Source organism: Bubalus bubalis, chromosome 1 (genome assembly GCF_019923935.1).
Source record: "Bubalus bubalis isolate 160015118507 breed Murrah chromosome 1, NDDB_SH_1, whole genome shotgun sequence".
Taxonomy (NCBI): Eukaryota; Metazoa; Chordata; class Mammalia; order Artiodactyla; family Bovidae; genus Bubalus; species Bubalus bubalis.
Genome location: NC_059157.1, coordinates 187,572,983 through 187,583,698, shown reverse-complemented (window position 1 = coordinate 187,583,698; position 10,716 = coordinate 187,572,983). Strand labels below are relative to the sequence as shown.

General features: G+C 51.1%; 1 protein-coding gene across 1 annotated transcript in view; it reads right to left on the bottom strand.

Moving 5' to 3' along the window:
• Nucleotides 1-5,281: 5,281 nt before the first annotated feature.
• The window catches only part of UBASH3A (ubiquitin associated and SH3 domain containing A), a 38,290-nt gene continuing 32,855 nt past the window's right edge, over nucleotides 5,282-10,716 (bottom strand). The window contains exons 11-14 of the mRNA XM_025292227.3: nucleotides 10,253-10,397; nucleotides 9,517-9,623; nucleotides 7,262-7,368; nucleotides 5,282-5,823 (exon numbers count right to left, since the gene is read on the bottom strand). Coding sequence (XP_025148012.3) covers nucleotides 5,686-5,823; nucleotides 7,262-7,368; nucleotides 9,517-9,623; nucleotides 10,253-10,397 — 497 coding nt within the window. The 3' untranslated portion in view covers nucleotides 5,282-5,685. The remainder of the gene's footprint in view (nucleotides 5,824-7,261; nucleotides 7,369-9,516; nucleotides 9,624-10,252; nucleotides 10,398-10,716) is intronic.

Sequence of the window (10,716 nt, the reverse complement as noted above, 5' to 3'; positions counted from 1 at the left end):
CACCTGCTGTACACCTGAGACTACCACAACATTGTAAATCAACCATACTCCAATACAAAGTTAAAAATTAAAAAACAAACAAACAGACTTTAAAGATCTAGAATTTGGTTGGAAGACTCAGTCAAACACACTAAAAGACTAGAAGCAAGGCTGGGCTGTCACCAGGACTGGCCACCAGGACAGAAAGCTCTGGCCGCTGGACAGAGCTTATCCATGCTGTTCTCGGGCCCCTGTCAGAGCAGCATATCCCTGCCACTCACACATCTGTTCATGGGCACCTCTAGGCCTCCTCTGTCCACTAATTCACAGAGCCTTGTGCTTCAGATCATAACAAGCTGCTCTGGTCAAGAAGGGTCCTATCATTCTGACATCTGTCTTCACAGTACCATGTGTACCCAGCAGGGGCTCTGCTGCCGTACCTGAGTGGGGCCTGGGGAGCCTGAGTGCCTTGATATGCCATCACCCAGGACCAGGGTATTTGGCATCTCTGCCAAAGGAATGCATCATTGGTTCTCAACCAGGGCTCTTTTGCTCCCAGGTACGTTTGGCAAGGTCCAGAAACATTTGGGGGGCTTCCCTGGTAGCTCAGATGGTAAAAAGAATCTGCTTGCAATGCAGGAGGCCTGGGTTCAGTCCCTGGGTCGGGAAGGTCCCCAGGAGAAGAGAATGGCCACCCACTCCAGTATTCTTGCCTGGAGAATCCCATGGACAGAGGAGCCTGGCGGGCTACAGTCCTTGAAGTTGCAAAAGAGTCAGACATGACTGAGCAACTAAGCACACACAGACACACACACACACACACACACATTTTTTGGTTATCGTGATAGGGAGGAGGGGTGCTTACTGGGTCTAGACCGTGGATGCTGTTGAATGTCCCTCAATGTGCAGGGCACCCCCCACAGCAAACCATGGACCCTCCCCAGTGTAAATAGAGCTGAGACTGGGAAACCCTGGACCATGTGAATGGAGCAGGTTGGCAGGTGCATCACTGTCTCAGAGGTGGCTGGGTCCGCTCTGTGCCCAGGTCCTTGGCTTACAATGAACTTGGCACCCAGTCACCACTGCACTCCCTGAAACAAGTGATGCCCACACAAACAAGTGGCAGCAAACAGCAGAGCAGGGCAGAACATGGCTCAGGGCATGGGGGTCCCTGGGGTACAGAAGGCAGAGGCTGGGAGGGTTGGACAGCAGGAGAGCTCCCGGGAGGAGGGGGCTGCAGGTAGGGAGGAGCGGTTGGCTTTTCCAGCTTGTACTTTTAAGCTTTGTTTAAGGTGCCTTTCAAAGCAGATTTGAAAAATGTTTTAGTTGAATTTATCTCTTTTTCCTTGTACAGTTCCAGATTTCTGTGTCATGGTTTTACAAAGGCTTTCCTCGTACTCTGAAATACTTAAAAAAAAAAAAAAATTCTCACATGGTGTCTTCTAGTACTTCTACAATTTCACTTTTTACATTTAAATCTTTGATTTTTTTTTTTTTTTTGCAATGAGTGAAAAAATTTCCTTTCCTTTCCCCAGATGGTGACCGCATTGTCTCAACATCGCTGACTTAACCATCCAATTACCCCCAGTCATCCCATCACCCAGTTTAACGAACATAAACCCCTGTGTTCTATTTATACCTCTGCTCTCTCTGCCTGAAATCCAGCGTGTCTACCACACTGTTCTAACTACAGTAGCTCTGTAGCGTGTTTACTGTCTCTTGGGGTTACTTCCCTTCCTTCCCCCATCGCTCTCTTTGGGATTTGTTCATTGTTCCTGGGATGTTTGTTTTTCCACATGAACTTTCAAATCCACTTATCTCCCTCAAAAGTCATTTTCACAATTTTCATTTGACTGTGATCCCTCTGTGGGTTCATTTAGGAGACAGCTTCTTTGTGGATGTTGAATCTTCCTTTCTGTGTGGGAACCGTCCCAGCCTTCGCTGCGTCCCTCGGGTAAGCTGTGTTCGCCAGTCCTGTGAGTGTATTCCTAAGGTGTTTATGTTGTGCTGTCATGGTCGTGCAAATAGGACATTTCCTGCATTATAGTGCCTAAGGATGTGGCCATAAAGAAAAGCTATTGCCATCTGAATTTACCCCCTTGAACTCAGCCACATTGCTGAATTCTCTTCTTGGGGTATGAGGATTTCAGTCTATTTCATGGGGTTCCAGGCTTGTGGTCCAGGAGTCTGCAAATACTGACAATTGGCTTTCCATGTGACAGTTGTCTGGAAGGAGCAGGGGCTCTGCACGTGCATGGGTGGGAAGGATGGTTCTGTTCCCACTTCATCTTCCATGGCTCCTTGCACTGGTATGGATGGAGTGGGAGGAGCAGTTAGAGCTGTTTGTAGACCTTTGTGAGCCCCTGAGACCAAGCAGTAAAGGGCCTGGGAGAAGGTGAGAACCCCAACTTGTCTCTGTGCAAAGAGGTTCTGGGAGCCCTGGCTGTGACCTAGGTGGGTGCCTGGCCCTCCTCCAGGTGGCAGGTTGGCAAAGACACCAGAGGCTCATGAACTTGGGGGCTGAGAATGGCAGTGTCCCACAGACCCCTCCTCAAGCACCCGTGCTCCCTTGGGGACTCTGGGAAATACATCAGGGTGTCGGCACAGTGTCCCCAGACCTCATTCTTCCCCAGGGCCAGGGCAGGAGGACCTTTGTGTGGCCTGGGTTCTTGCCTTTATTCTTTGCAAGAGCTGCCCACAGGGAGTCAGATCTTTGTGTTTCCTATTTGAAAATAGGTACAGAAAGAGTCAGGAGAGGTCATGCATGAATCTGGATGCATTAAGTGGGTTCGGTTGGTGTGACATGTATTATCTTCCTTGTGCAGAGCTGCACGCCTCTGGCTGGTCCAGCCCTTCACAAACAACTGTTTTTGGCATTTGTATCAGTGTTTTTCACGCTCTGTATTAGTGTCCTGGGGCTGCCTTGACAAAGTGCCATAGGCTGGGCAGCTCAAAAAATAGTTGCTAATTATAGTTTTACGCTCTGGAGGCTGGGCATCCAAGGCTGAGGTGTGGGCGGGGCTGGTTCTCCTGAGGCCTTTCTCTGGGCATATGGATGGCCGTCTGCTCCGTGTCCTCACGTGGTCATCCTGTGTGTGTCAGGGTCCTCATCTCCTCTTCTTATAAGGACACTGGTCATCTTGGGTTAGGGCCACCCCAGTGAGTGCCTTTCACTTTTATTACCTCTTTAAAGGCCTGTCCAAAAAAAAAAAAAAAAAGTCCCATTCTGAAGTGCTGGGGTTAGGACTTCATCTGAACGAATTTTGGGAAGGGAAGACAGGATTCAGCAACACGACTCGTAGCTGAAGCATCTCAAATTTGGCTCTAAAATAAGACCGGGTTCAGTGGAACGTGACGGGTCTTCCTTCTCAGAGAAACTCAGCAGAGTGTTTGCAGGGACTGGTGGCCCCAGAACCTGCGGCTCAGTGCTTCTCCATCACAGTTGCAAGTTCAGGATCCCCGGCTCCTCGGCAACCCAGCCCTAGGCCAGCTCCTCCTCCGGTTTCAGCCTCCTCCCTTCTTCTGAGAAAGCTCTGCTGGGAAGAATCCCAGTCATTGTGCCCCCAGGTTCATAGACAGCGTTTGCTGGGTCGGGGATGCAAGTAAACCACGCTGGGGGTTTCCTTTCCAGTTTTGTTCCTGTCCATAGGTAAGGACATCAAAGAGATGATGTGGGGCCGGGGTTGGAGGTGGGAGCTTGTGGGAACAGGATGTCTGTTTCCAGATGATATCAGCAGGGGGTCAGATGAGGCTTGTGAACCCCGAGGACCAGCAGGGCCAAAGAAAAGAAGAAAGTGCTCAGAAATTTTTTCTTTTTTTTTGGTTTCTTATTAGTTCACCAAAAACTTATGCCAAATAATGAAACACTTCCAAAGGCACCTCGCTGTGCGCCCCTCCCCAGCATAGTTCTGTGCTCCAGCCGCCTCCCACCCACTCCCCCCACCTCCCACTTGAGGGTCATTCTAGAAGTCAAGAATGACAGAAGAGGGCTTTTCTACCTTTGTTGCAGAAGGAGGTCTTGTCAACCAGCATTACAGGATGTAAAGAGAACTGTGTTCCTTGCATACTTGACCTCAAGCTCTGAGGTTCAGACCCATCTTGTTGTCTGGTGTAGACCCCCACAGGTAGTTCAGCGAGGAGGAGGTGGTGGTTTGCCTCCTTCATCACTCAGGCCATGAGACCCAGAAGCCTCACCCCACAGAGGGTGAACCCAGATGTCTTGGGGACCATCCCAAAGAAGTGGTGACTGTGTAAATCCCACAAGCTTGACTTGTGACGTTTATATTCACCATCATGATTAGGAATATCAGTGTGGCACTGGTGTATCCAGAAAAGAACAGAGGTGTTGGAGTCGGGCAGCATGTCTCAGCATGACTGCGCCCTCCCTCTGAGCACTCTGAGGGCTATTTCTTCTTCTTGGGCAAGGATGGGGTGAGAGGACGGAGCTGGGTGCTCCCTCCATTGACTGCCTGGACCAGCTTGTTCAAAGTCAGAGCACCCTTGGATGCACCATCCCTGGAGGCTTCACTGTGCCCACGTGGGGGTCCTCTCTGGTTTCTCTCTCCTGACAGGGTGGGCCCCCCCCCTCCATTTTTCAAAGCCCTCCTCCCAGCTCCACTGGATCAAAATGGAGAAAAAGAGAAACTGAGTAAGCCCTGCACCAAGGGGATGTCACAACCCTTCCACCCTGGCCTCTGTATAAATAGCCCAATGTGCTTGGGAGGACTGGGGGTGATGGACTGAAAGGTGGCCCCTGAGAGGACTGGGGGGTGATGGGCTGAAGGGTGGCCCCTGAGAGGTGCACGCCCTGATCCCTGGGCCTGTGACTGTGTCACACGGTATGGCGAAGGGGACTTCGCAGGTAGAATTAAGTTAAGGGTCTTGAGATGGGGAGATATTCCGGATTGTTGGGTGGGTTCAGTGTAATCTGAGGGAATTCACAAAAGGGAGATGGGAGAGTCAGCAGCAGAAGGCGATGTGACCGTGTAAGTAGAGGAGCAGGGGGATCTGAAGGGGCACCAGTGCTGCCTTTGAGGACAGAGGAAGGTGCCAGGGGCCAGGAGTGCGGGCACCTCTGAAAGCCAGAGAAACAGAATCAGACTCTCCCTGAGGGCTGTGGAAGAGGAGTACTCCTCTGGCCCATTTCAGAACTGCTGGCCTGCAGGGCTGCAACAGAGTAAACGCGCGTGTGTTTAAAACTTGTGTCTCTAACCACCAGCGTGGGCTTACTCGTTATAGCAGCAGCAGGTCACGATACCTGGTCTGTGGACACAAGCTCAGTTCCTGGTTTTTATCTGGTAGGTGGTTTCCTTGCACCATTTTATTCAATATTTTACCTCCTTCAGCCTGTGTGGAAACAGCCCAAGAGTGATTGAAACAGAAAAAGGAAAACTAGCTGGGAACTTGACAAAAACATATAAAGTGGAATTTTTCCTGGGGTAGGCTTGGGGTGGGTCTGGAACCAGAGTCACGGGTCCTCATCCCCCGCCAAGTGTCACGGCCAATGCACAGGGTACAAGATGGTGTCCCCACAGCCTAGCTCGCAGGGTGGCGGTTGGCAGATGACCAACACTCCGGTGTCTGAAAGTGCGTTTTGTGCTTCTGTGAATCACCTTGGGGAGACCAGCGTCCCTTCAAGATAGCAGTACCTCACGGCCTCTGCGGAGTCCCTTCTCTCCAATGTGAGTCATGCAAACAGAGGTGGCATCAGTTGCCCTGGATCCAGTTCCTCCAGTTAAATGCAGAGTTGGAGCCGTGAGTCAGCGTCTTCACGGGTGGGTTCACCAACTCCCATTTTCCTTCCTCTTTGTTTTCTTCGCAGAAGCACATACCCAGAGACGGGACCTGGAGCAGAGGTAAATCAGTTATTAAAATTCCATACCAGGTTGATCGATTTTAGACTTGTTCTCAAGCCAGCAGCCTTGAAGCCTGGCATGATACATCCATGCTGGCACTGTGACCTTGAACTTGGCACCAACATCCAACACAGTGGCCCCCATGGGGACTCCCCACCTCTCCCACAGCAGTGGAAAGTGTCTGCAGACCTCATTGTCTGTCACAACTGGGGGTGCCATGGCATCTCAGGGTGACGGAGGACTGTATTTTTTCCTGGCAGCACAGGGAGGGGCTCAGAGACCCAAGGGCTTTGCACAGCAAGGAGAGGCGCTGGCTGGGCCAGGCCGGGCCAGGGGTCGGCTCTTCTGCAGCCCCCAGGCCACTCTGGGGCTCAGAGACACCTTGCTGCTCACACCTGCAGCAAACAAGCTGTGGCCGGCAATGGTGCTGTGACCCGGTCAGAGACTATAGCTCGTCACAGGCGTTGTCTGCACTGCTTCACTCCCAGCCTCAAGGCCGGTCAATCAACTGAATAACTTGATGAAAAGGACAAGGGCAGAGGGCAAGTCTGTCCCTGAGTAGGTCTCTGGGGCAGGGAATGGGGAGGGCTGAGTCCTGAGTTTGCCCGCCTCCTTCATCTCGCCAATGGGAGGAAAGCCATCTCTGCTTTGCTGGGTGATGCTCTAGAGGTTGGTCCACCTGTTATTCTTCTCTACACATCCATCACCCACTTGATTTTTCAGTATGTGTTGAGGGCAGGAGGGGAAGGGGTTGACAGTGGATGAGATGGTTGGATGGCATCACCGACTCAATGGACAAGAATCTGAGCAAACTCCCATAGATAGTGAAGGGCAGGGAAGCCTGATGTGCTGCAGTCCATGGAGTCCAGAGAGTTCATGACTGAACAACAACAGATGACCCCGGCCCAGCACTGGGCACTCTGACAGCTTCAACAAGCTCCTATGTTCCATGGCTTGATGACTCCAAAGGCTAGAGGGAGGGGCTGCTTTCTGTCTGTCTGCAGTCTCCCCCCTCACCCACCCCCAACCCCAGAGCAAGCCAGCCCAATAACTGGTCTTTCTCTTCTTTCTTAATTTGCTCAACCCCTGCACCTACCCTTGCCAAATGGACCATGTGCTCGACTACTAGAGTGGTAAGGGCTTATCATATGACCTGATTATAAAAGTCCCCTGTCTTGTTTTTTATATTGACAGCAAATGGCCAAAGCTGCCATGATGATAAAGATGACAAACGTCCTCTGACAGACCCCTGCCTGAGGCCACCCTCTGCACAAGAGCCAGCGGACACCTTCTCAGGGGAGGAGGGGGTGTCCCTGCTGCCCTGGGTTGTTCAGGACATTTGTCTCTGTTCTGAGAAGGGGGTGTGGGGACCCACATCCTCAGGCTGCCTGCTTCCGTGGCCCCAAGAGAAAAGAGGGGGCGCGTACCTTTCTCACGAGCTGGGCGAAGTCCGCGCAGTCCCGGGGCAGCAGCCCGAGCAGTGGGCGAGTGCAGGTGTCCAGCGCCGAGCTGTGGCCCACAACCAGGATGACGCCTGCCATTGAAGGAAAGCACGAGTCGGGGCAGGCACAGAGGATGCCCCTTATCAGACGGGGGCCCCAAAGTGGTCAGGTGGAATAAACTTGTGGTGCCCCGAGGCCTTGTCAACCCCTCGTGGAGGCAGGCGTGGTTGGTAACAGGTTAATAACACTGGCAACTGGCCTCTGATTTGTGTGTAAGGTCTTCTGAGCCTGTCACATCCTCACACAGGGTCAGTGCAGACATACCCGCCCTCGAGCTTCAGGGATGGGACAGTGCCATGCTCTGAGCTGTGTCGACAAGGCCTGTGAACTTGAGCTTGATCAGCTGGTCATCACAATGGACCACAGAGGACTCTCACTTTATGGAAGGACCTTCAGAGTCCAGGGCAACATGGATGGGCAGCCAAGGCTGGGATGAAGCCAGGCTGGGGAGTTAGACCTGCTGCTGAGTCAGGGAGACCCTGGGGCTGTACCCACTGAACCACCTGAGGAGGAAACTGGAACCCAAGCTTCCTTGGAAAGTCCTGGGCCACAGAGTGATCCATTCGAGTTGCCCTAACGTGACTGTAAGGACTTCCCAGGTGGCATAGTGGTAAAGAACCCACCTGCAATGCAGGAGACGCTAGAGACGAAGGTTTAATCCCTGGGTCGGGAAGATCCCCTGGAGGAAGGCATGGTAGCCCACTCCAGTATTCTTGCCTGGAGAATCCCATGGACAGAGGAGCCTGGCAGGCTACAGTCCATGGGGTTGCAATGGCACCATTACTTTGGAGGCCACATTTCGTGCATCTCCTGCACTGCAGGCAGGCTCTTTACCACTGAGTCACAGGTGAAGCCCATAACATTCTTGCTATTCCAGACGTGTCCGCCCCTTTCCTCTAATAACATTCAAATCCCTTGAGGGTAGATTATGCATCTTCTTCACTGAGATTTTTCCCATGATGTTCTATTTGATGCCTGACATATGGCTGATGCTCACACTTGCTAACTTAAATCTTATAGAATTGGCTTTTCATGTTTCACCATGGACATTTTCATATATACCCCAAAGGCAGGTCTGATGAATCCCTGTGTCCTCATTAGGGAGTTCCAACATTTGTTGACATTCTGCCCATCTGATATCATCTGTCTGTTACCTGACATCCTTCCCCGTGAGGTTTTTTTATTTTTACTGAAGTATAGTTGATGTACAATATTATATAAGGCATACAATATAGTGATTTGCAATGTTAACAGTTATACTCCATTCATAGTTACTGTAAAATATTGGCTATTTTCCCCGTGTTGCACAATAGATCCTTGCAGCTTATTTTTATCTCCTGCTCCCCTCTTCCATCTTGCCCCTCCCTACTTCCCTCTCCCCACTGGTCCATTCTCCCACCACTCATTCATTCTCTATATCTGTGCGTCTGCTTCTTTTTGTGTTATATTCACTAGTTTGTTGTATTTTTAGATTCCACATACAAGTGCCATGTTTGTCTTTCTCTGTCTGACTTATTTCACTTAGCATAATGCCCTCAAAAGTCCATGCATGTTGTTACAAATGTCAAAATTTCATACTTTTTATGGCCGAGTGGAATTCCACTGTACATATGTACCACATCTTAATTTCTTGGTTGGATGATGGACACTTAATGCAGTTTTTTAGAGCATAGCCCAAACATCACACTACTTCTCAGGATGTACCACGGTTTGCATCTCCAAATGAGGACTTCTCATTTTTACACAACTGCCATACCATTACCCCACTAACAAAATTAAGTGTTTTGTGTTTTTTAAATATTTCCATATTCACCTTCCATATTTAAATTTCTCTAGTGGTCTGAGCCATCAACTTAAACAGATGTTTTGTTTGAATTGTCATTTAGACATGACCCAACATTTGGTAGTTTGGTCCTTAGCTTCTACTTTTGTTTCCTGGGAAGTGGGCACCGGTGGTCTGTGTTGACCCTGTGATCCTGGGTCCCATCGGTTCTGGAATTGGGGGTCCCAGGGTTTTGGGGGCATGTGTCTCTACAGAGGCAGTGTGCAGCACTCTGGAGGTGGGGAAACTGGATGGGGAGGTCAGGGCATTCCTAGGTTCAAAATCAGCCATTTCCAACTCAGAGGTAGGGGACCCCGGCCCCTGGGGCTGCTGGCACCAAGGTCGCTGGGGCACTTACCATCCTGTGGGCAGGTGCTGACGATCTGCTCCATGCTCACTGCACACCTGTGCACATAATCATCATAGCTCTCGGCTGGCAGGAGAGAGGCGAGGGGGAAGGCGGGCCTAGAGGAGGAGAGGGGAGCTGCCATTCTGGCCCATGCTTCAATAGAAGGAGCGAGATGGCTCTGCCTCTAGCTAGGGCTCACGGTCAGCAGTGAGCCTCCAGTTTTGTGCCCCAAACCAGCAAAGGGCTGGTGTTGGGGGCTGCAGCCTGCATTGTCACTGAGCAGCAGGCACACAGGCTTGTGATGGCAGAGCCAGCTACGGGCAGTTCTCTGGCTGACACATGCTAGCCGGGCTCCCTGACCCTCTTCTCAGTGGGCTGGACCTATAGGCTTCACGTCCAACCTTGTGGACTGAGTTCAGTCAGAACCCCTCACCCCCTGTATCTGACCACCCTGGATACCTGAGCAAACTCGGCTCCCCCTCCACCTCCAGATGTGACTGTCCCCCTACCTGTCTGCAGTAAGGATTGTTTAAGGTCTGCAAGAATTGCCCTATTCTTATATGAACTTCCCACCCCACCCCTCTCCTGGTTGAAAAATCCCCACTGGGCCTTGTATTTGGAGAGGAGTCCCATCTCTCTTCTTCTGCCACGCCCCACTGCAGTGGTCCCTCATGAATAACACCTTCATCATCATCTTTAAACAAGAAGCAGGAAGCCTAGTTGTAGACATCATGAGGCGGCTCACCTGTAATCCAGGCTGACGTTGAAATCCGCCTCCTTCATCTCTTCCAGGGTCATGAGGGTGGGGGTTGTTTTGCCGGCCTCCCATTTGGTCCATTCGAAGATGCCAGGTTCCACTCTTATCTTAACTTTTTTCTCCAGTTTGAACTCTGAATTCAACAGAACACAAGTGTTTATCATCTTTAGGGTTTATTTTGGCTTTCTGTAAATAAGTCTCTTCCTAGGTCTAAATCAACCCTTTGGGGGGAAAAAACATGATTTTATTTCACGCACAGTCATGCTAGTTCTCAGACAAGAGCCACTGGGCAGTTGGAGGCTATCAGGATGACCCTCTGTCCATCAGGAAGGACCGGAGTCTCCTGGGATCTGGGAGACACCTGAAGCCCCCTGGTGCTCACCCTATCCTTGCATGGGTCCCACTGCACACGGCACTTGGGCTCATCCTCAGGTTAAGAAGGAGCGTACCCA